This window comes from Athene noctua, chromosome 2 (assembly GCF_965140245.1).
Source record: "Athene noctua chromosome 2, bAthNoc1.hap1.1, whole genome shotgun sequence".
Classification (NCBI taxonomy): Eukaryota; Metazoa; Chordata; class Aves; order Strigiformes; family Strigidae; genus Athene; species Athene noctua.
In genome coordinates, this window is record NC_134038.1 from 51,521,722 (window position 1) to 51,546,719 (window position 24,998).

General features: G+C 38.9%; 1 protein-coding gene across 5 annotated transcripts in view; it reads left to right on the forward strand.

Annotated features, from left to right (window-relative positions):
• OSBPL1A (oxysterol binding protein like 1A) overlaps positions 1–24,998 on the forward strand; it is a 75,788-nt gene that overhangs the window by 41,442 nt on the left and 9,348 nt on the right. For all 5 annotated transcript variants that reach the window (XM_074899073.1, XM_074899075.1, XM_074899072.1 and 2 more), the window contains 9 exons: positions 6,527–6,689; positions 13,779–13,935; positions 18,614–18,689; positions 20,218–20,352; positions 20,695–20,792; positions 21,503–21,685; positions 22,184–22,291; positions 22,383–22,472; positions 22,720–22,846. In XM_074899073.1, coding sequence (XP_074755174.1) covers positions 6,527–6,689; positions 13,779–13,935; positions 18,614–18,689; positions 20,218–20,352; positions 20,695–20,792; positions 21,503–21,685; positions 22,184–22,291; positions 22,383–22,472; positions 22,720–22,846 — 1,137 coding nt within the window. The remainder of the gene's footprint in view (positions 1–6,526; positions 6,690–13,778; positions 13,936–18,613; positions 18,690–20,217; positions 20,353–20,694; positions 20,793–21,502; positions 21,686–22,183; positions 22,292–22,382; positions 22,473–22,719; positions 22,847–24,998) is intronic.

A 24,998-nucleotide genomic window follows, 5' to 3' on the forward strand; every position in this document is an offset into this window, starting at 1 on the left:
TACCTCAGATACCTGAGGCGTGCTTGCAAAGAAACATACTGAAACTAAAACTGTTCTTGGTTTTTGGGGGTGGAGGGGGGGAGGGTTAGGAGAAAAGCAGGATTATACATATTAATATCGTATACTAATGTGTGCTTAGTGGGAGTTAAGTCCCATGTGTAGAGGTAAAAATCAAGCCTTTTTAAAAATTTACTTTCCTTCTGGAAAACTTCTATTGACACTTAAGTGTGGTTAAAACTACAAGAACTCCATGTGAGAGGAACTGGTTTCAGTTTTTACTGAAGTAGCAGCATAAGCAACAACTTAGTCCTGCACTACATGGCAGAAAATCTAAAAGCACATTTTGATAGAAGCATATCCTGTAGAATTAGTGCTGCAGTAGCATGCTTCAAAGTTAGCTAATGAAATATATAGAACTGTTCCATTTCTAAACAGGTATGTCTTGGGGAAGATACTCAAAGCCTTTACATTTTTTGCATGATGAAATGAAAAAGCAGATCTTGTTCAAGATGTGGAGGCAGACCTGACTCTTCTCGAAACTTTGTAGTTCTAATTCTACGTTAAATGTAAAAGAATAACAGATTTACTCAGCACTAGTTTAAACTGGTCATCACAAAGAACTGGCTTATGCAGGAAGGCGCTAGCGATAGGGACTGCATTGTACTAACAGCAAAATTGCAACTATGTGAGCTTGTCTGTTAGAATAGACAAACAGTGTACATGTCAAATTGTTTGCATTGAGGTTGTGATTTGCAGTTAGCCTCAGATTTTTTGGTAAGGGTTTTTGTTTGCTATGAAGATCACAGAAGGGAAAGAATCCTTGCTTTGGATTTCCAGTGTTTCCTGTGAGTAGTTTTCCATAGTGTAATGTGTTACAACACACAGCATTGTAGGTTACATCTTTCAGGATAGTATGTCCTGTTGGAGTAGCTGACCCTGGAAACTAAGTTTCATATAAATAGATGTAGTGTGAAAGAAATGGCAGGTTTGATTGGCATTTACTTCATTACAGAAAACGGGATTACATTTCTTAATGTCAGGAGATGTCCACACAACTGTCAGTTCTATTATCGCAGCGTTTTTCTAATTCCTTGGCTGTATGTTAATGTCCAGCCAGGTGTTAGACTAGCCCTTAGCTTGCTGCTGAAAACTGGCACCTTGTGTCTTCTGTGCTTCGTGGCAAATGTCCCATAAGCGGTGACGTTTTGGGGAGGATGGAATTTCTGTGGCGGTTGGACAAAGCCGTTCATTTTGAAAACCAAAACCCCACTTCTCAGTAGTGGGAGGCATTGGTGAGGCAGTGTCACAGGCTGCTTTCCTGCACTCGGCTTACTGCAGAGCAGCCTTGGTACTCGGCGTACTGACACTCCGGCAGAGCCTGGCTTCAGATCCCCTGGTGGTTGCTATGTGAAAGAGGTGGTTCTTCCTTCCTACACAACTCGAAAGTCTGCATATTTTGGGCATTTTTATTCCTAACACTGAAGTTGAGTGCTTTTAAAGGTAAAATTCAACTAAATCATACTGCAGTGTCATGAAGTCTGTCTTCTCTTTCTCAGTCCAGGAGAACCTAGAGCTAAGGTATGCTGTCTTCTAATTTATTATTATAATGTTAAAGACAGAGAGCCATACATATCATTGAGGTGTCTGTATTTGTTCTATGCCTTGCTTGCTGTGTGGTGTCTTTAGGATTTACTTACAGCTGCAATGGAACGTTGCTGAGCGATCGTTTATTAGCTGGGCGTACAGTGGTCTGACCCTTTCCTACCCCACAAAAGTGCCACTGTTGTTGGGCATTAATTTAAATTAAAAGCATCCAGCACCAAACAAAGCAAGTATTTTATGTATTGTACTGAGATGTCTTCAGGATGGACAGAGAAGCCTTGGTTACAGGCTGTGCCAATATAGTTCAAGACTTCAGGCTTTAAAAAAGAAAAAAATAAAATGGTGTTTTACTGCATGTTACTGGTCTCCCACCTACCTCATGGAAGCTGAGGGTACAGAAAAGAATGGGGCTGGTGTTTGTTACACACGTAAACTTTTTGGTATTTTGGAATAGGCATGTGAACTTTCTGTTAGTAATACTCAAATGAAGGAGTTAACCTTTAAACCATATGCTCTTGTGCTTAGCAAGATTTCTAATAGCATGGAAAGACAATAGAAGTATCTGCAGATATCTTGTTGCTTTCCTTTTTATAAAAATAGAGGTCTGACTGCTAAAATAACTCTTCTATTTAAACTCACAATTCAGTGCTTGCAGCCTGAAGGACTCAAATATTTATGGGAAGCTGTTAGAAGCAGATTCACATTCAGTTAAACCAAAAGCAAAACCACTTACCAGAACGTGGATATCAAACCTCTTCAGCTGGAGAAGTATTTTTTAAAAAAAAATAAATTGTTGCACTGACCTAGATACTGAAGTCTTGAGGGTTCTGTGTCACTGTATCAGGTTATAGCTGTGCCTGTAGCTGTAAGGTTAATGATTGAGTGTTTACTTTTTTGAGACAAAGCTAGATAGTTTCCATTAACAATTACAAATTTGAAGTTTCACTATAATAATACTCTCCTTAGAGATGAAAACAAGACTGATCTTAACTGTCATTGTCTAAGAGTGCAAGCACAAGCCCAACTTTACTGATAACTGTAATTGCTTTTGTGCAGAATAGCTCCTGACAAGGGGAAGGTAGGAAGCCTGACCAGTTGAACACTGGGAACTCAGCTACCTCATGCTGGGCTTGGTAGAGCGCTCTGCACTGCTGTCCCTGTGAAGCTCAGTGGAAAGCTTATAATGCTGATAGTAGCACTGGCATTGCGGGGACCAGCAGCAGGGATCAAAAAGATGACAGCCGTTCCATAGCTGGAGGATGAGGAGCAGAACTCAACACGATGTGATTTGCCATCTGTCTCTTTCTCAGCTCAGGCGCCACGACTAAAGGTACAGAAACCATGGCTGCATCACAAGCTGTGCCTTACACAGGCTGTTGATAAAACGTCTCTTCTGATAGTTTCGACTAGATTTCCAGAGCTGTGTATACACTGATACCTGCATCATATGCAGTAAATCATATTTAATACCTTATATAAATACTTGGGTCACTGTGTAAAATAGTGTGGTACTCGGCTAATGCAACTTCATGAAATCAGATGATATTCCACTGAAAAACGTTGTTCTATCTGCATCCAGTTTAACAGTCTGAAATGCATATGTTTCTGAAAGCCGGTGTTTTCTTCATCGTTTTATGCTTGTCTTCCTGCTTTATACATAGATCCTAAAGATTTTGTGTTAATAAGCATTTTTAAAACTAGTCTGGAGGTTCCTTCTGTAATCTTGCAGATGTTTTTGTGTTGGAACACTGAAGAAAGACAGGATGAGGAAGAAAAAAAACTGGGAAGATGAATAAAACTGAAGTGTCATCTTCAAAAATGGTGATGAAGTAACCAGAAATGTGAATGAAATGGCTAGAGTAGTCAGGAATGTGAATGAAATATAGAGATGGCAAAATGATGCATAACAGCAGTCTGCTACTTACATTTTGGGGAAACCTATCACTCCGTTGGTCAATCATGTTGTTCAATAAACTTATTCTTTGAAAATAGTGCCAATTTGCCTACATATTCCTTGTTAAGCTTGAAAGAATGGAGTGTGGTGTTCTGGAAAAAAACATCCTGCCTTTACAGTCAAATTACTGCAAGAAGGTTTTAGGCCATGTATCTTGTCAATAATAAAAGGCAAGTTGACAAAATAGTGGTATCACTTAAAGCTGCTTTGTGTTTAAAAAGAAAACAAACCAGTATGTTTATTTCAAACAAGATTATTTCTCCTGTGATACCTGTATTTTTAAGTGGAGTACACAAAGGTTGTACTAGCTCTATCTCTGCAAGCATTGCTTTTCTGCAGGTGAAATCAGTCAAATAATGGTAGTAGAACCATCTTTTTTTTTCAGTCCTCCCATTGACACTGTAGAACTGTTTTGGTGCTTAAGAACATAGTACAGTTAGAGACAGTGTTTCCAGACTGCTACCTTCAGGGAGCTGCTAGTGTAAATTCTTACCCTTCATAGAGTATTGGGCTGTAGAGGTTTGTAGAGCCACCTCTTGGTTCTCGGAATGTGTGTGTCCAACCCACAAGCTTAGTACTGTTAACAAATTTCTATATTGGACTTTCATCTCCAACCCCCAAGTATTGAATTAAGGCTGCTGTAAAACCAGTTCATCCAGATAGGAATGAACATTCAAAAGATTACAAGCAACAAACATGTTTTCTTTTTGCCTTACCTTCTGGCTTATGTAACACATGAAAAGGGATTTTCTGCTACCTACTAGTAGTGTGTAATTGCTGTACTAGTAAGCATTTGGCAGCTAGGAAGCCTTGAAGTACACAGAAAAGTGAACCTTACTGTAAAGCTGTGGCTATTTATTTTCAAAAAAGGGAATTATTTCTAGTACACCTTCTGCAGTTCTGAATAGCTCCACCTTATGATAGGGTGGGGGAACCTTAAAGTCAATAAAAGACTCTTTTGAGAGAGGTCTGGTGTCTTAAGCCTGTGTCTGTTGTTGCTTGTTTAGTCAGACTACTGTGCTTTTAGAGGATGCAAAAAAAGGTTCATCTGTGTTTTAGATATATTTCGATTTTCTTTCAATTTGCTGTTAAATAACATTGAACCTTAAATTTTAGGTAAATATTTAAATCAATTTATCAAAGCAAAGCATCAGAGCAGAAAGGCACCTAATTCAATACTGGATTGCAAATGCCATTTTTAGTAACTGGTTTTACTTTGCTTTTAATAAGAATGAAAAGTATCACTTTATTTTCAGTCCTCCACCCTCCCTCTCTCAGGAGAATGCAGTACTGATGCTATTTCTCTAAATGGGCAGTTCCTCAACTGTATGATAGAATACAAATTGTAACCCCTGCAGAAACTGCTTAATAACAGGTCTTTTGCAGTGGCAAGTCTGATTTGTATGAAACATTGCAGTAATTGGCTTTGTTGGTACTGTCAGAGTGAACTTCAAATGAAAGCAACAGTAACTAGTCCAGACTTTCTTCATTTTGCTCAGGGTAAAACTGTTAGTAAGTGACTTACTGGTTTTGTTGCTTTCAGTTAGTAACCCAATTTTACACTCTCTTAATTATGATTTAATTGGACTGCCCCTTTACACTCAGAGCCTGGCACCTAAACCAGCTAATTTAGTGTTTTGGCACAACTGAGGGGGTGAAAATTTCTTCCATAAATCTTTCTCTAGAGGGTATGTTACTGCCAGCATGGAAACTCTTTCTCTGGAAGTGGCAAATCTGCTTTAATATCTCCTTTCTAGCCTCTAAATTTGCACCCCTTCATTTGTGCCTGACTGAATCCACTATTTGAGTGGTGGTTATAACTGAGGGAGCTGACGCCTCCAGAGTAAAGCTTTAATGTAAAATGTAACTAGATATGCCATATGAGCAGTTCTTAATTTAGATTCAAAAAGGTAATGTTGGTATATGTATAAGTTGCTTAGGAAAGTGTGTAAATTGTCCCTGTAACCGTTCCAAGAGATTAATGGTCATGTTCTTGCATGTTCTTAGCAGAAGGGGAATTAGTGATGTAAACTGACCTTTGAGAGTAAACTAGAGGACAAGGCAGGGGTTAGGGACTGGAAGGGAGAAAGGAAGAGTCAATGGTTTAGGGACTGAAGGAGAAGTAGCACATTGAAGCCATGCTGGGCTGGGAGAAGAGGCCTTCCTGAGCCTTCACCTATAGTTCTCTCCTCTCCCCTGGCAGAAAGAAGGGGTGGGAAAGCACCAGCTAAAAATATTGAGGAAGAAATAGGAAGGACATGTTGCTCTCCCATTACTAGTCCTGGACTCAAAACATAAATAACATCATCATCTCTGGAGCCAATTGCATGTGTGCGCTTAAAAAAAAAAAAAAGTCCACCATCTGGTGGCTGGACTTCTTTTTTTGTCAGCTTCTGGCTCCTCTGTAAACTGTTTTGGGAGTGGGGAGGGAGGGCTGTTTATATAGATGTTAAATCAGTTAGTAGAGCAATCTCTTTTTTAACCTCCTCCTGTAATCCTCAGGGTTAAATGTTTTCAGCTCATAGTTCAGTTGCAGTTATTTGTAGCTGGCATTCACATTTGCTCTGTAATTCAATTTAGATGATGCTCCTTGGCCCAAATTAGAGCAGACTAGTACAAGGAGGTTGGTGTGTGTAGAAACTGATCACTAACTCCATAGTTAAGGTCATCCACGTAGAGTTGTAAATATTTCTCCTCAGTTTTAAGGTACAGTTATCTGGCTTGAATTCACACGTGGAATTGTGATTTCAACTGTCAGATCTTATTTGTTAGATTTCTCAACTACTGAAAATGCTGAGTTGACAACCTTACTGTCATCACAAAAATACTGTTATATTCTCATTAATCCACGTGGTTTCAGTTCCAGCTGTTTGCCAGTTACTTATTTGTTAAAGTCTATTTTCTGAATAGCTTCCAACTACACATTCTTCAGAGAGATGAGATTTTATTCATACATGTATCTACTTATAGGTGAGGAATTTGAAACTGGAGCATGAGCAAGAGAAAAACAAGATCTTGTCAGAAGCGTTAGAGACACTAGCTACCGAACACCATGAACTAGAGCAGTCTCTGGTTAAGGGATCTCCGCCTCTCAGCATCATCAGTGAAGAGCAGTTCTATGATGCTGTTTCAGGTAAGTAATGATGTCCAGAATGTGAGTGTGTAGCCAGCATGTGTGTGGTGAATGCATTGAGGGGAGTAAGGGGGTAGGAACAGTCTCATTTTAAGAGAAATCTCTGCCTTTCTAACATGGAACTAATTTTAGGAGATTTCTGCATGCGCTTTGTGAGTGGGCCTGTAAAAATTTTCCTGAGTTCACCTGTAGAATTGCATTGTTTCACCTTAGCGTGACAAAAAGTTACAAAACCACAGGGCAGTCATGAGAGGTCTGATTGCTTGAGTGTCTACGCCCTCTTTTTAAATAGCAAAACATAAAGTTCCTATTATAGATGTAACTGTATCTGGTAGCCTTCTGCTTTGCTTTCTCCATGGTGGTGTATGTTTTTTGGTTTGTTCTTAAGATTGGTCCATAAAAATCCTTAGTTTTCAGAGACAGTGAGGTTAAAAAAGGCTTGTTCTGTTTCCATTTTGTATACCTTAAGTGTCACAGGTGGAAGAAGAGGATGAATCAAAATCCTGTGTGCGTTTCTGAAATGTCTTTTCTTTCCCTGTCTGCTCTTCAGTTTAGTATCATCCGTATTTTCATGTGCAGAACATGCACATAGTGATTTTGGAAGACTCTGAACTGCATAAGATGATTACAATGTGCATTTGTATAGAGAAGCTGTACATACTGCTAACTGGATGATCCCACAACACATAGCTCTCTACAGCTATGAAGGGTCTGGAAGAGCTTGAGGGTGAACGTAGTCTTAACTGTAGTAGGTAATTAGGTTGTGGTGGCATGCTTCACAAGCAAGCATGGCATTACTTTTTCTGCGAGCTGAACTGTCTGATGCTTCTGACAGATAAGAGTGGTGTTCCCAGGCTCCTTGATAGGCGTTTTGCAGTGCACAACTTAAGCAGAAAATAAAACCCAGCAAAATGGGGTCTATGCTGAAGCATATCACTAGCACAGGAACACAGTACATCAACAGCAGTCTTTGCTGTTTGGCACTGTAACAAACTTATCAAGCCTTCAAGGTGGAGAAGAGATTGAGGAACACTAGAAACAGGTTCTTCAGAACCAAAATAACAATTCTGCTGAGAGGCCTCAGGCTCTGTTGCTTGTCACAACAAAGCAGAGGATAGTTATTTGTCTGGTACTGATGGAATGTAGTCTCTCCAGCCAGGCTTGCTTCCTGTATATGAGAGAATACCTGGCTTTAAAGAGCTGTTAGTCTATACAGCCATATATCCTATAACTGACCTAGTCTCTAAATCTTCTTGAATGAAAGTGTCCAAAGCCTCTCCTCTTTAGTTTGGGAAAGGTGACGTTTGTGTCACTTGAAGCTGCAAACGAATCACATCGAGTAGATTTGTGTAACTGTCAAACTTGTTGAGCGTATGCACATATATATACATATAAAAAACATATATGTCAATTCTCTCTCCTTCTGGAGAAGTTACTTCATGTAATTCATCTTGATTGCAATTCAAGTAATTTTCCAGGACAGATTCACTTTCTTGACTGTTGACTTCATAAGACTTGTGTTAGAGTCTCTTAAGTTGTTCACATGCAAGTGCTTTGCAGTCATTAGGGTCCTCTCTGTCTCTGAAGGCATGTGTTTGGGGGAGGGGCACTCTGATATTTTTATGGGGTTTTTTTCTGGACTAGAGAAAGGGAAATGTGACACATTTTCCTGGCTGCTGGGTGCTTGTCATAACTGTCACCATAAGTGCAAAAGGAATAATTTTTTTGTGGGTGTGTTTTTTTTGTTAATCACTGGGATCCTGGCAATACTTTCTAATCCTCTTGCTTTTCGGCCATGTCTGTGGAGTCTCAGCTAGAAGGCTTCTTGTCCCTGACAAGAATACAGTGAGAGCAGAGGAGTTGGGGATATATGACACTTGCTCAGAGTTTGAGAATGTGGGTCTTCTTTCTTGGGCTAATGAGACAGGGGATATAATCACAAATATTTTCGTAACAGAGACCAGTGACTAGGTGTAATTGTCAGAAGCTAAAAATTTATATCTCCGATAATCTAAACTACTAGAACTTTGTCTTCAAAGCTTTTGCTAAACCTGATTTACAATCTGTTAGTATTTTACTAAGTTAAATTATATTTGTTTTGGATAAATAGACATATTCATGAATTATCATATTAGGTTGTTTAGGAGATTGAGCAAACACCAATGTATTTTAACAGGGTGATATGATAAATTACAATCTCTGTCAGTGGAAAAATGCCACTACTGCAAGAGTATTTTTTTTTTTAATTAGGATACCATCTTTTTCTAGTTAGTTATCTGAATTTTTAAATATCCACTGTAGGAGTGAGTTTCGAAGTGAGAGTATTGCATAACTAGGCTTGCACTTTGAGGTGAAAATCGTTAGCTTTGACTTGACAGGTTGAAAGAAGCCACTGCTGCTTTTTGTTTTGTTTTTTTAAAAGAATGTTGTCTGCCTATTAGACAGTTCTGCTTGTTTACTCTCAACTAAAGTATAACTAGCTGTGACAATTCAGAGCAATGCAAGACTTTTCAAACAGGTTTTTGAACAAGTGTATTAGAAAAGATATGTTCGCAGCAGCAGCTACTTGTCCCCATTTACCATGCTCTGATTCACATCATAGAGCAATCTGACTACATGAACCAGACTCCTGAATGAAGCTGAATCAGAAGGTACAGCCCAGTTGCTATTGTGAATGCTGGGGCCGTGGTAGGAGAGTAGAGCTAATCTGAGGAGACTACCACCAGACGTGTAGCTAGTTCAAGTGCCAAGTCCTCAGCACCATCTCTTTGGCTTGCAGATCATGTCCAACTGAGCCATGCTACCTGCTAATGTTGGCTAAACTGGGCACTGATAAGTCTGTGTTGTGTAGTTCTGTTTGTAGAAATTAGGGACACAGTTACAGAAATATCCTCTTTCTTTTCCGACACGGGGGTGAGGAAAATGTAATGTGGTAAAATTGTTTACTGAAGTAGTAACATATTGGCTGAAGTCTCTTCTATTTTGAACTGATATCAGTGCTTTTTGACTGTTGCAATTCCTGAATCCCTGCAAGGGGAGAGCAGGAGATGCTGAACACGAAAGAAAGAACCGACAGGAAATGAACTTATTTGTGTTACCAAAGCATGGTAGGCAGCGTTAACAGCAGCAAAGTTAAGGGTGTTACTAACCTGAACTCTAATAGCAATAGTCAGTTAACAGTAGTTCCTGGTGTGCTGACTCTCTCTTGTCATGGGGGTGGTGGAAATGTGTAGCTAAACTTGATAGGACATGGAGTGCTGGAGCTCTCAGTTTCAGGATTGAATGCTTAACATGTGTCAAGCTCTTCTATGTTTAAAGCAGGGTGGGGGAGAGGGGGAGGCACCAAAGAAGGGAAGAAGCACTAAACAAGTAGCAAAATTTAATAAGATCAATGGCATATTCTAGAGAGCTGGAGAAGTTATTAGCTTTAAGTATATAGACCTCAAGAAGCGTATGAGGATGGAACACAAATGCAGAGTTCATCCACAGTGCTGAAAAATGGCTAAGCAGATCAAGTATTAAGAGTGAAGGTACTTGATTTTTGCCTTTCAGATAAAATTCCCTGATTATGTGCAAATTTCACACCCAATTTGGAAAGAGCTTGAACTGTCCTGATTTTTCTCTTTAATGTTTTTTCTGCAAACACAGCTTTTGTGTGTGTTGAGGAGTGTATTGATGGTTTTACATTGATGAAATCTTACTATAAAAGCAGTTATTTAGCTACAGGAATATTTAGATTATACTAAAGCTAACCTGTCATAGTACAGCTTCCACTGTTATGTATCACTAATAGGTGCTGTGTTTATAAATAATGCTCCTAAATGGTACAAGAAGTGGTAGATGTGTTCTGTTGCTTTTGTTCATTTCTTAGTTTGTCTCAGTTATCAGCTTGCTTAAAAGTAAAAATCATACAAAAAGCATAGAAAGTTACTGCCCTTCCTTCTATGTTTAAGGTAGTTTGTCAAGTGTTTGGTGGTTGTTTTTGGTGGTTTGTTTTTTTTTTTTTTTTTGGATGTGTACTAAAAATATTCCACAACCTATGTGAGAACACCCCTGCTTGTGGACTTTCTGCCTTGCATATACTTAAAAGAATGAATTCAGGTATCTCGGGGATGGGTAACACTTGGTCAGAATTCAAACCCAACCTTGCTAGTGGTTAAACACTACTGTTCTCAGGGATATTTAATAATCAACTGCATTGGCCAAACTTTTCTGTATGGAACTGAAGACTTACCAGTTGTTCCAACAGGAGATGAACTTCCCTTGAGTTAAGTTTCTTTCATTGCTTCTGCTGTTTCCCCTTGTTCTCCCACTCTTGCAAAATGTAGCTGGTGTTTTTACTGTTACTCTGACACTTCAGGTTTCATGAGCTGGAGAGCTTCCTAGTCAGCCTGGTCTTGTCTCAAAGATCACTTAAAAATTTTGGCTTCTGAGCAGGGACTCTTATTCGTTTTCCCCCCTCCTCAGCCCACACCCCCTGAAGTTCAATAGGAAAAAAACCCTCATTTTCTCCTAGTCATCTGTTTGACAGCTGCTCTGTAGCAACTTGTGAATATAAATCTTTTTTTGCAGTGACGGGGGAGTATGCAAATCTTAATTCAGAAAAGAGCTTCAAGTACACAGGGAAAAGCTCAGTTTGAGTTGCCTGTTGATCTGTGCTCACAATACAATACTAGGCTTGTTCATTCTGACACCTAAACAAACTCTCAAGACTTGCTAAGTTCGTCGGGTCAAAGGAGGTAGCTGAGGTTTAGGTATTGGAGACTGAGATCTATCTTTGATGGCAGGAGCTGTTGTAGATGTAATGTCTCAATGAGAGCCATTTCTCAAGAAAATGGGAAAGATGTCTCTAGAGAGCACTTTCTTCTAACAGGGTCTGGTTTTGTTCTTCTGCTGTTCTTCATTGTATAGCATGCTCTTATATTGTGAGGCATGTGTCCTGGAGAAGGCTGACTGGTCGGTGTCTACAGCTCTAGAGAGATTTGCAGGTGCTGAGTTTAGTCCAGCATGATTGTCTGTTGGCACAATAAGGCCAACATTAGGAGACCTGATCCACGTGTATTGTTTAAAATCCTTGTTATACTGAGAAGCATATCAGAGAGACGTCAGCAGTTCTGGTGAAGCTTACCTATTCCTCCTTTTCTGCCTCTGGAGTCCTGGATCTGTTGCAGAAACTCACATTGAGGGAATTTGTGTGTCGTGACTCTTGCCTGAAAACAAGGCAGTCCTGGATGGTATGGAAGAAGAAAGGAGCCTCATAGGAGGCAGACTCTGCTTTATGTTACCAGATTTGCTTCATGCTTTTCTTGTCACAATACCTCTTGTCACAGTTGAGCAGCTCTTTCAGTGGAGAGGTGGAATACTTATCTTGAAGGGATTTATAACTTGTGGTCAGGATGCTGAGGCCCAAGTTGTGTTACAGTGCTAGAGTGTCTTTTCCTCTGTGGTGTTTGGATATGAAACAGTGTTTTCCTGACTACCTGGACCTAGGATCTCTGGAGAAATCTGTATTTTATGTAACAGAGTTGTCCACAAGTAAAAATGATTCTTCTTATCCTACTTGTTATATATAGTACCAACCAAACTAATGCTTTGATACATTATGTCATAATTTGGCTCAGAACTAGACTGACAAATTTGGGGAAACTTGTGAGAAGATTTTCTGGAGTGCCAGTCCACTTTTTTAACATATCCGCAGCACCAGCTGGCAGTTCTTTCCATTCCCTAGCAACTGGCTTAATTTCAGTACTGTCTTAACAAGGACAGGGATGGATATTTTTAATGAAAGGAAAGATCTCCTTTATGCTTCTAGGTACCACTCTCTCTAGAGAGCATAGGAGACATGTCACAGCCCATCCATTCATCAGGATTTTGTTCTGTTCGTGACCCTTCTATAATCTGGACATAGTAGAAAGTACTCTTGTTGCTGTCCCCTTCACCAAAGCAACATATAATTTACATGTTCAGGAGAAGCTACTAGCATAGTCTTTTAAGAGAATACAAGAAAACACCTGACAATGGACAGCTGTGACTGAGATATTCTTTTGCATGGACTACTACTTCAGCAAGTTTTGATTACTAGTTTTGAATTAGAACCAATGTGTGAGAGAATGACTAATCTTGCAATTATTTCTCTGAGTATTTGCAGCAAAGAGCAGTGGCATATGCTGAAAGAAGTTCATAGCAGGAAGGGTGTCTACTACCATTTGGGTTCATTTTTTTCAGAAGCAGTGAGGCTTGCATTAAACTGTTTACCATTCAGTGTTGTACCTGGTTTCTGCTAAAGTATTTCCCAAATGGGATAGAAATTGGTGCATCTTTACTTGTCTTGAGCTGTTCCCTTACTCTCTGGAACTTGGAATTGGATAATCCTTTGATAATCTTGTCAGGTTTGAAAGAAAAACATGAAACAAAAATACAGCCTTTTGTCATGAAACTTTTACTTTCTGATTTGGGGCAAGACTGTTTCTTCTTCAGAGCTGGTAACTACCTGACCAGAACACTGGTTGGAAATAGTGTGGTGTCACTGATGTTTTTAGTTATAGTTGTGATGTGGATTGTACTATTAACCTACCTTCCAAAGGACAAAGTTTATCTTACTGATTGGTGAGCTTATTGTTTAGACATTGCTGGGACTTACCTCCTTCTGTTCTTTGATACTTGTTCAGTAAGCTGTGAAGTGAACATTGCTGGATAGCACTAAGTGTCTAAGAATTTAAACCAAACTGAAATCTTGTATAGGAGGAGTCAATACTTGACTGTTGAGGTAACAGTTAGGTACTCATGTCTGTGTGACACCATCACTTGTCCTGAGCAATTTGTAGTAGCTTCAATTTTTAAAAAATGACAGATTTTGGCTCTGATAGAAGATTTTAATGTATTGTGTTCTTGCTTATCATACAATCTCTTTATGTCTAGATACAGAGCTGGAGTGGTCGGTGGCAGTACTAGTTACTTACCAAATGGATGCTGTCATCAGGACACAGTAGCCTACTTAGGTTTCAGTTTTGTACAAAGAGGGAAGATCTGTTAGTGACTGAAGTCTCGCACAGGCGGTAGATTCATTAACATGCACCTGCTCTTTTGCAGATTCAGAATCTGAAAAATCATTAAGTGGGTTTGAGACAACAACAGCTTACTCGTTAGAGGACAGCATGGATTCAAAAGATACAATAACTTCAAGCATGTCTGAAGAAAAGGTTTGTGGCAGTGGGAAGTCTCTGTCTAACGGAATCAAAAAACACAGGTAGGATGTTGCCTTTTCTTAAGGTTATATTATAATATGCATTAATGGTGAGTAAAAGACCACAGGAATCTCTGAAAAGCTAACTCTGAAAACTTGAAAAACTTTGTTAGGGATGATTGACAGGTAGTTGGTTGTGCTATGATTTTATAAATAATATTTTTCCAAAGCTGATGTGCTCCTTTGCACCTTGTTTTTTGGTGACTGAATCTGAGTAAGTAAAAATAAAATATAATGTGCTATGTAAAAATGGAGACACTTGTTTTTGAATAGATCTTATTGAAATCTACGTGGATTTTAATTCCTTCATGTATCTTTAATGATCTATGCCTCCTATTGCCTCTTTAATTTCCAGTCATTTGATACTTTTGTTGGTACCAGCAATGAATGAAAAATATTGCTAGCCTGGCATCAGAAACTCAGATGTGAACAAAGGGAGTCTTATTCTAAAATTCTCATCCATGTTTTATGTGCTTATTTTGTGTTGTCAAATGATCCATTTTTGTTTGTTTCCTTGCCGATAAAGGAGGACAATAGGCCTGGAGTTAATGAGATGTAATAGACACCACTATTCTTGAGTTTCAGTGAAAGGGCAATATAATGTTTGTGCTAAAGATCAAGCCAGACTTCAGTATGTTTCAAAAAGACTACTTTGCAGGTGTGCTGGATGTGCAGAATGATGATGGGGACACCAGATTTCTGTAAAAACAGGAAATTAATATTTAGTTTTACAGAAGCAAGACAGACATACTTTAATTACTTGGTATCTTAAATAGTTAAATTGCAGTGACTGTTGAAGTATGTGGTAATGTCAGAGACCTGATGTTTCAGGGTTCAATCTCTGCATATGTATCCCTCCCATACTAGGCAAAGACTAAGGCAAATGAGGGCTTGGGTGGAGTAACGGGTGGTTTGGGAAGGTAGCATAAAGCAGCTGACTAAGCGTGTTGCTCTGCGTTCTTGTGCTGTTAGCAAGGTGGTATTTATGGCCTTGGCCAAGTGCCTTTCCTAATTAGAGCAGGAAGTTTCGGGCGGGGGGGAAGCACTAGGTGAAGGTGGACATCTGAATTGCATTCATTGCCCTAGAAACAATGAGGAGAAAGGAGGCAATTCATGATGAACGTGAAAATGGTGATGCATGTTGACATGCATTGTCTGGAAGAGTTTTAATAGTTGATCTTCTGTTTACTATAAAAAAGAAATAACTTGACAAGTTTCCATAATGCTGCACTATGCTGTCAGAACTGTAGGGAGCAGGTGACTGGAGGAGCCTTTAAGATCTGCTGGTTTTAAAAAGGGGAATGAAAAGTCATAAACAAGTACCTCTGCATAAGTCATTTCTGAGTTGTGTGTCTTTTAGTAGTAAAGAGTTTATAGCATGTTAGAGTAAAATGAGTGCATAAATTGGCTGGCTAATAATTTACTGCTAAATAAAAGTGGAAATATGATTTGCATATAGGTAAGAACGTTTGGTCTTATTTTATGTGACTGAATGTCTATAGAGCACATTCTAGGTTGAGATCTAATGTCATTTCTTTTACCTGACACCTTAGTGACACATTGGGATTTGTCCACAAATATATTAATGCAAACTGTTTCTCCCCAGAGCTCAGCCAATTTAAATTTTACTTCCAAGAGAACCTTTTCAGGGGATGGGAGTTGTGTGGTGTTTCTAGCCTTGTTTCTGAGGCTCTTGGTGGCAGTGATGATTGTTCGGCCTGGTACAGGATCTGTTTGACATGACTTCAGAACTGTGTTACCTACCTGGAGCTGCTGGCTCTAGTTTGTGCCTTGTTTGGTTTTAGGGCTAGTTAGAGGGCACATGGTCAAATATACATCATCTGTGATGCCTCCTGAGTCCTTGTCAGAGCAGAAACCCTAATTTCTTGATGCTGTGCAAATGAGGGGGTTAGAATATTTTGACAGCACTTAATTTCATCCTTACACCTTTGGGTTTGCTATAACTTTTGTTTAACTTCTCTTTGTGTTAATCCCATGGAAACAAGTCACTTGGAGAATAGACCAGATCAATTTATTTTGCTTAAAACCCTGATAGCTTCCTGTAGTTCCTCAGATGAATAGAGGATCTGCAGCTACATTTGGGTTGCACATGAGAGTACCTAACACTGTTTAGCAGTCAGTATAAATCAGACTATTTCCTACCTTCATCTAGAAAACCTGAGTTCTAATCTGCCTCTCATTTGTGAGTGGTGAGGGTTTTGCACAGGGAGGTGGAGGTAATTTTTTGATGGGGCGGGCGGGTGTTTTTGTTTTGGACATGTAGGAATAAATCTGTTGGTTCCAAAGAATTAAAAGTGTCGGGATGTACATATAAAGATAGATGAAGCCCATGCCACATATATTCTGCTGGTTTGTTTTGGGGCTTTTTTAACGTAGTTTTCATCTTACTGATTGTTCATAGTGTTTTGAGAGTGGAGTTAATTTTTGAAAACTTTTTGAGATAGGATTTGAGAGATGTGAGAACAGTGCATTAAATAATCTGGAAGCATTCAAATAACTTATTTTTAAGAGGGATTTTTTAAATCTGAGGCACACTTTAAAAAAACAAAACCAAAACAAACCCAACAAACACCAACACCACCCCACACCTCAAAAAATCCCCAGAATTCTCAAACAAATCTGAACCAAAACCCAAAAACACCCTGCACAAAAATATTTAGTAATACCTACAAACATTTTAACATCCATTCGTCACTGCTGTTTCCCTCTAGCTGCTGAATTTTTGTAGTCAGTTTTCTCTTTGGTTCCCCCATTGGGGGCCTTTCAGAATGCAAACATGTTCATGTTCAGCTTTTTGAGAGTCAGGAGGTTATCTGGTCAGGTTTACATGAAGAGCAAGCTAAACATGCCTTTTTCACACCATATATCTCTTCCCCACAAGACTCCTGTAGCAGTTGATCTACTAAAGGTAATGCTTTGGACAAGTGTGTTTGACAAAGTGAACAATCTTAAATACTTATCTGTTCTACTGCACAGAAATGCCAGCAGATGTTTTTGTCACTTAAAGCTAAAATTAACTTCCCAAGTTGTTTCTAAAATTGACATCTGGAAGGAAATTCTTGCATTCACAAACCTTTCCCTTAATCACAGGGAGCGTGTCAATGTTAGTAGGCCTCAAGTCTTGGCTGCCTGTCATTTTTCCGCATGTCCTTACTTGTCCCTGGGATCTTTCTTGGTGGCTTAAAATTGCTTTTTTTGTTCAGTATGTGTGTGTTAGATGGGGAAAAGAACTGATTCCCGTATCAGGTTTGGCTGATACAGGTGAGAAATATGAATGAATAGCTGAAACTGAATGCCAACTTTCAAGTAATTAATCAAATTGATGGAATGACAGGTCAACTTTATTGAAAATGTAAGTTTTAATATGTAAGGAAAGCAATCCCTGTGTATACTTCTAGCAAACTGGAGACACGTGAGTATGTTTTACGTGCAGAAGGGCTTACTTAAATCTGCTAACAGCCTTCATTAAAGAATACACAGAAAAAAATAAACACTACAAATGAAGATAAGACTGAATACTTAATGGTCACTGTCCTCTCCTGAACACTTGTATCAAAGCATCCACAGAAGTATTTTGTATTTAGTATTATTCCAGATGATCTGTTTCACAAAATATTTTTGTATCAGTGGAAAATCAGAATAGGGAATGAGTGATACTATGTTGGTCAATTAAGAAATCCTCCTACCCACTTATCCCCTGCATGGGAGCTGAGTAAAAGTCAGTGTTAGGCTGTTAACTACTTGCTAACAAAACATAGTTTGGTACCATGAGGAATTCAGGCATATGACTAGGTTTTTGATTGGATGGGGTTTGTATTTTAAAGGAGCATTTTTTGGTTTTGTTCTTTCTGAAAACTGAAGTATCAGCCCTGGTTTAAGGTGTTTCAGTAGCAGATAACTATGGGAGTTAACAGCTACTGAAACTACCAACTGAGCCTCACAAGATTATTTTTTTCTTTCTTTTGGCAATGTTTCTGTTTATCAGAAAAGTGAGGTGGAGGAGGCAGCTACAGCCTGTTCACACTCTCTAAAAAAGATGCTGCTTTAGCTACTTGAGGGGAGACAAGACCTTCTTGGTTAGGAGGGCAACACGATCATTTAGACAGAGTTAACTTGAAACTCAAATAGTTCATGCAGTTTGAGTGAGCTGTAGGTAGTACTTACTTATTGAGATTTTTTCTCATTGGTAATAGCTTCATTATTCAAATACAAATTTTAGCAGTGTTGTGGACAAAAGTCTTTGACCGATATTTATGCCTTTCCATAGGTAAATTGGATTAATAGTTGAGCTAGTCAGTAGCAGCAAGAAAACTGAACAAAATCTGTGCATGATTTCTCATAAAGCTGAGGAATACAGGCTGTATTAGACACAACTGAGTATCATAGCAGTGCCATTGTAAAAACATCTGGTAACTGATGTAGCAGTTCTCTTCCAGTGCTCTTATGCAAAACGAAGGCAATGGTTCTGTTTCTGGTTTTGGAGAAATTCAGGTTTCTGTGCAGGTAAAACAGTTTGAGTAGCTCTGTCATTTCCCCCTTGGTTTTCAATTTAAAAATTGGAATACTGTTACTTTCAAAAATGAATATTTGGGTTTCTGAGTCATGGTTAGTAATGGAAAACTTTTCTTACTTCTGCTTTCTTCCCTGTTCCTTCGCACAGAACAAGCTTGCCATCTCCGATGTTCTCCAGAAATGACTTCAGCATCTGGAGTATCTTAAGAAAATGCATTGGAATGGTAGGTAATCAGAAGGCTATGATAAAAGATGTGAAGTGATTGTTTCATTTGAGGCCCAAATGAAAACTTGTTGGGGAGAGGGATATTTTTTTTTTTTTTTTTTTTTTAATTTGATGCTTATGCTTTAGTTGCTTTTGCAACTTGAAGGTAAGGCTTGGTCAGAGCAATATTCCTTCAGTAAAAGCATTCTCTTTTTTCTAGCCCTTAAAGTAATTTGTGGTAGCAAAATTTTTTTTCTTTGACTGTGAAAAAACTAAAAAAACAGCTACATTAATTTTGTTCTTCTCCCTTCCTCTTAGTATCTCAGTCTTCCCCCCCCATGGTGTTAGTGGCCAGATGGTGGCCAGATCAGAGTTTAGCTGGTTGGCACCTACTCTCCTTCCAGCTAAGGGTGAATTGAGAAGAGTTGTTCTCTCCATTAGATCCTGCAGTAGGCTGAAAGTACTTAAGGCTGATAAACCTCTGTCAGCTTGTAACAGTAGCCTACAGAAGGGACTGTGTGTGTTTAGTTGCTGTTGTTTTCTCCTCCTCTCCTTGCTGTAGTTAGAAACAGTACCAAGCAATGAGATATGGAAGTGCTGGGGAATGCCTGGATCAAGCACCTCCAAGTCTTCTGAGTTGAGAAGCATCTGAGGCTTCTCACAGTGGCTTTAGCGGAAAAGTGTTATAACCTTAAAATACAAAGAGCAGATTGAAATGCTGTCTTGCATAAGGTGTGTGCAGAAAAAAAAAAAAAAAATCCATAAAGGTTTTAATTCTGCTTTGCAGAAATTGCTGCACAGAACTTTGCACGGGGAGCGGGGGGAGGAACTTGGAGTGGATTGTACCAAAGTGTCTGCCAAAGCTGTTGGTGCCAGATGCTGCTTTTATGGTTAAGAACAGTGCTGTTCACTGCGTGCATTGCCAGGGGTCATACTGTATACTTTTAATTTGCTACTGCAGGCAGTTTAAAACATTCCTATGTTATGCATTCAGAGAGCATGCTTATAAAGTGGGACAGAGAATAAAGAGTGTCAAAGCTGTAGGACTTCTTTTAAATTTTTATTCCTGCTACAAAAATTCCTTTCAAAATACAGAATCCTTGTTTTGACTCCTGTGCTGCCATGTTTCCCTGTCACTTCTCATCCTCCACCCACCTGCCTCCAGAAGAGAGATGTTTAAGTAGTTAGATGGCCTAGATCTATTTTCAGGGAAATAAATAACTTAGACTTTAAAAGTATCCTTAATACTTCATTCCATTGTTTCATCTCACCTTCTTAATGCTTTTATTAATAGGAAGTTTGTTTGTTTGATGTTTGGTTGTCTTTTTATTTTAAAAGTAGCCTTAACGTCTACACAGATAGGCTTATCAAGCTCAAAAGGGATGTACAAGGTTTTTTCCTTTCAGCATTAGTGAAGCCAGGTCAAGCACATTACATTAGCACTAAGAGCATCATTTATTTTTGTAATAAGCCAATTACACTTGGGTTACTGCAGGTCAGTGTATGTAATCATTTGGGTTTTAACACAAATTTCATTTGTGCATCAGGAGTTGTCAAAGATCACAATGCCAGTTATATTCAATGAGCCACTGAGCTTTCTACAGCGACTTACAGAGTACATGGAGCATACGTATCTCATCCACAAAGCCAGCTCACTTTCCAGTACAACTGAGCGAATGCAGGTACTTTGGGTAATTTGTGCTAGCTCTTGATGAATACGTTGCGATTTTTTTTTTCTTCATAGATAGTCTCATTATAGGAGAAACTCCCTGTATTTGCTACATGTCAGGTTCTCTTACTCATTAATCAGTTTTGCTTATCTAGGAAAATGTTTTGCTTTTCCTAAGGCTTGATTTATTTTTTATTTTTTTTAGCCTTTTGATGAAAACTTTATTTTTATTCCCCTGCCTTGCAAGCAGAACTTTGCAAAGCTGGTCAGAAGAATCATTCTGTAATAGCATGACTGCTGTTGATAAAGACTAAAATCCAGGAGATTAACTGTGTACTCTTATTCTTTTGAATAGTGTGTTGCTGCATTTGCTGTGTCTGCTGTAGCCTCGCAGTGGGAACGTACAGGGAAGCCGTTCAACCCATTGCTTGGAGAGACATATGAATTGATCAGGTAATGAACAGAAGATGCACTGAAGAGCAGAGACAGTATTCTGTGTAACTGATGTTTCATTAGACTTGTCAGGTGGCTTGCAGACTGCTCTTCAGCTTGTAAGATTCCACCCATTCTCCTAGCAGCTGCTGGAGGTGCTTGCAATGCATGTTGTTGTTCAGCAGTGCACCTTCCAGGGAAGGGAAACTACTTAACTTTTCAACTCAGAGCAGGCAAATGAAAATTGCCAGGTTTAAAAGCAAGCTTTATTTACAAAAGTGACTCTTATTTTTTCCCTGAAACCTTCCGAATAAAAAGATGCATGGTACATAAGGGAGGTGTTAGAATTGTAATATTCATTACATGAATGTCCAGAATACAAATAGGCATGTTAGTCTATTAGTGTGCAGCTACACTCAGGGCAGATTTTTCTCTTGGGTGAGGTTTGGCTTATGTTTATGCAAAAGATTAAGGAAGAGGTCACTATCAAAAATAAACATACTGATTGATCAGATTTGGTAGTTCTTGTTATCTTTTTATATTATATCCTCAGTTATTTAGAAGGAGGATGTTCTATGTATTAGTTAAAACAAAAAAAACCAGATCAACCAACTCTTGCACCAAGTACAGCAACTATGCATGGGTCCAACTGTCTCACCCTAGGGAAGAGAACTGCAACTTCACTACAGTTGTTACGTAGATACATGCTTTTGGTTATCTTTATTTTGCAGAGATGATCTTGGATTTAGACTTCTCTCAGAGCAAGTTAGCCATCATCCACCAATCAGTGCTTTCTATGCTGAAGGCTTAAATAATGATTTTGTGTTTCATGGATCAATTTATCCTAAACTCAAATTCTGGGGCAAGAGCGTGGAAGCAGAACCAAAAGGCACAATGACTTTGGAGCTTCTTGAGTAAGTTGATAAGTAATAATTGCGTAGGCACAGTGGCCACATCCATGATGATTAGTGTGCATTAGCATCTCATGGCTTAGGAATGGACGTGTCTAACGCCCACATCCTAATGTTTGATGGCAGATCACTTTGCAGCTTTGCAGGGGGAACAGGATGAGAAGATGAAAGGAACTGCCATCATTTTCCTAATATACTGCATACTAATAGTAACAGTATTTGGGGCTTGAGTCTGTGTGTTCTGCAGATGCCTGGTCATCAGTCCTACAAAGACTAGCATGCTTGAGTCCTGTTTGCTTTCCTCATGTCATTCAGTGCTAACAGTGACTGTTTTAAGGAATTGATAAAATCAGTAGCAATAGGTTAATAAAATTCTTGGGTTTCCTGCCTTGTTGCCATGTCCATTTCAAAGACCTGGTGTGATTTATAGGTGATGGCTTGTTGCAGGAGTGTCATCCAGTACAAAGATACAGTATTTTAATTTTTATTCCCCACCCTTAGACACAATGAAGCCTACACGTGGACAAATCCTACATGCTGTGTGCATAACATTATCGTGGGCAAACTTTGGATTGAGCAGTATGGAAATGTGGAAATAACTAACCATAAGTAAGTTAAGAGTGTGAGTGCTTTCACTTGCTGCAAGTTTGAAGAAGAAAAGCATTTGGAAATAATTAATGCCCTTTTGTTCTGCCTTTAGAACAGGTGAGAAGTGTATACTAAGTTTCAAACCCTGTGGCCTCTTCGGGAAGGAGTTACACAAAGTTGAAGGCTACATTCAGGACAAAAGGTAACAGCTTCATTCTTAACAGGAAACAAATGGGTGTCCCATGTTTCTGATGCCAGTTGTAGAACTGAATGCCTCTAACATAGTCTGTCAAGGGCATGAACTTGCAACAGCAAGGTTATGAATTGTGCAAGACTAATAATTCAGTTTTAAGAGTTGCTCTCAAAAGTTCTTCTTTCAAATATTTTTGTCTGAAATGATGAAATAAATCTCTTTAAGCTCCTTTGTAAACTTAGTCTTTTTCTGACAGCAAAAAGAAACTTTGTGCACTGTATGGGAAGTGGACTGAGTGTTTGTACAGTGTTGACCCAGCTACATTTGAAGCGTACAAAAAAAATGACAAGAAAAATGCAGAAGAGAAGAAAAGTGGTAAACAGGTATTAATCACATAAAGAGGTGGTATCTCAAAAGCATGTTAAGACAGCTAAATATTTTAGTAGCGTTTAAGAGCATTAAGATTTCTTTTCACTTATTCTTCCTTTCCTGGTAGGGTACAAAATGGATTGGATGAGTACTAACATTAAGGGATAAAATGCTTTCTCTCTCAAGGATTTGTATTCAAACTTCCCAAAACTTGGAGTGATTAAATACTAGCTGGTTCATTACCTGCCTCTTCCCCCCAAGTGACATGGAGGAAGTAGCATATCCCCATTAGCTGGACTGTGGTTTTGATCATGCATTTATATTCTAACAGGAGGATTTGGGCTCCTCGAGGTGGAATAGATTAGTTTCTCTTCTTGATAGAAGATTGTATTTTCCAGATTTTACAAGGAATTTTTGTATTGTTTTCTGTTAAATTTTCACAACCATAGAAATGCTTGTTTGGTTTTTTTTCTGCACAAATCCAATTTTTCTCTTCTGGAAAAAAAAAAAAAATCATTAATTATTCCAGATTTCTGGTCAGCAGTATATGCTTTTTGTTTAAGGTGAATGGTGATGTTGGCAACATACAGCTTGATGAACAACAACCGCTCACATAGTAGCTTAAAACAGGGATTGTTCCCCCTTGGTGACTGAAGCCAGATTTCTTGTTGACTTGGGTGTTGGTAGTTTTTTCTCCTTAAGAAAAAAGAGACAGAACTCTGAAGGCAGTTGTTCCTGTGCAGGTTCAGATTGTTGCTGTAACTGAGTTTGTTCCAGTGCTTGTCATCAGGAGAGTGCTGAAGCACTGGGGATTGCTGCTTCTCTTCAGATCTGACCCTGTGAGCTCTAGGGAGAATGAGCAAAGAAAAACATACTCTGTGTCTTTGTTCAGCTACCGCTTTGCACTCTCCAACAATGTTTAAGATGTTCCTTGCTTTTCACTTCAAAATGAAGCATCCTGTTGCATAAGGCTCAAGCTGTAGTGTCGCTCTGACGCTGGAAAAGCGTGCTTTTCATGCTTGTTTACCAGAACTATTTGTAGAAAACTGAAAGCTTTGTAATGCTCGCTATGAATCAGGTAGTCTTTGTTCAATATGTATTCCCACTGCCCCCTTGTGTTTGAGGAGTGGATATTGTTTATGGGTTTTGAGCATCTAGGTGAGCGAAGTCTCACATGCCTGGATGTGGTTTGTCCCTTCATGGTAGTGGTGAAGGATTTTCATTCAGCTATGAAAGTACATAGCCTTTCAATCTTCTCCTAATTATAATTTTCAGATTTATTTAGTTGTTTTCCAGCTATTCCTTTGTGCTGTGTTGCTACTGATGAAAGATTGCTTCTGTCTCCTTTTAGGGGACCTGCATGGATGCGAGTCCTTTTGCAAATTGCCCCACATTTTCCCCTGAATCCTTCTGGGTTTTATAGAGATAAAACTTAAGGAAAAATAATTCTGCAGGAGCCAGACAAGCCTTTATATATGCAAAGGTGATATTTTGCCAACACCAGAAGAGTTAATAGTACACCTGGGATTAGACCAGGATGATTCTGCTCTGAATGAAAGTCTGTTACTACCCTCCTAGCAACATACTAAGAGGTTGAGTAGTGCTCAGCATAAAATATGGATCATTGTGGCAAGAGCACATGAAAATCCACTTTTTACCATGTTCTTTGTAATTCTTATGACATTTTTAAGATTATGTATCCAACAAGGCACAAATGGCAGTGTGTATTGTAGCCTTTCTATAAAAGCTGGTTTGGAGTTTGACAGTCTGGTATTGAAGTGCCTTTGCTTTAAGGATGTCTTTCTGGTCTGCTCTGCTTCAAATTCCTGGTTTCTGAAAGATTGATCAGTATCCTTTAAAGGACAGAATGGCAGATTGCCAGCACAGTTTAGATGTAGTCAACTAAAAGCGCTGTTTTATTTTCCTAATAGCTAAGGGACTGAACCTGGTCTGCATGTTGTTCTGGTTACTTTGCAACCTGTTTATTAAGCGCACTGTACCCAAGTGCTCCATGGTGAAACAGAATCCTTAATGCTTCCTCATCTCGGAACACAGCAGAATCTGGTTTGGGTACTGGATTTTTTTTTTTTTTTTTACTAAAACATCAGTCTGTATTATCTGAGACAGCCATCAGAGACGAAAGCTTATTAGCAGCAGGATTAAAGT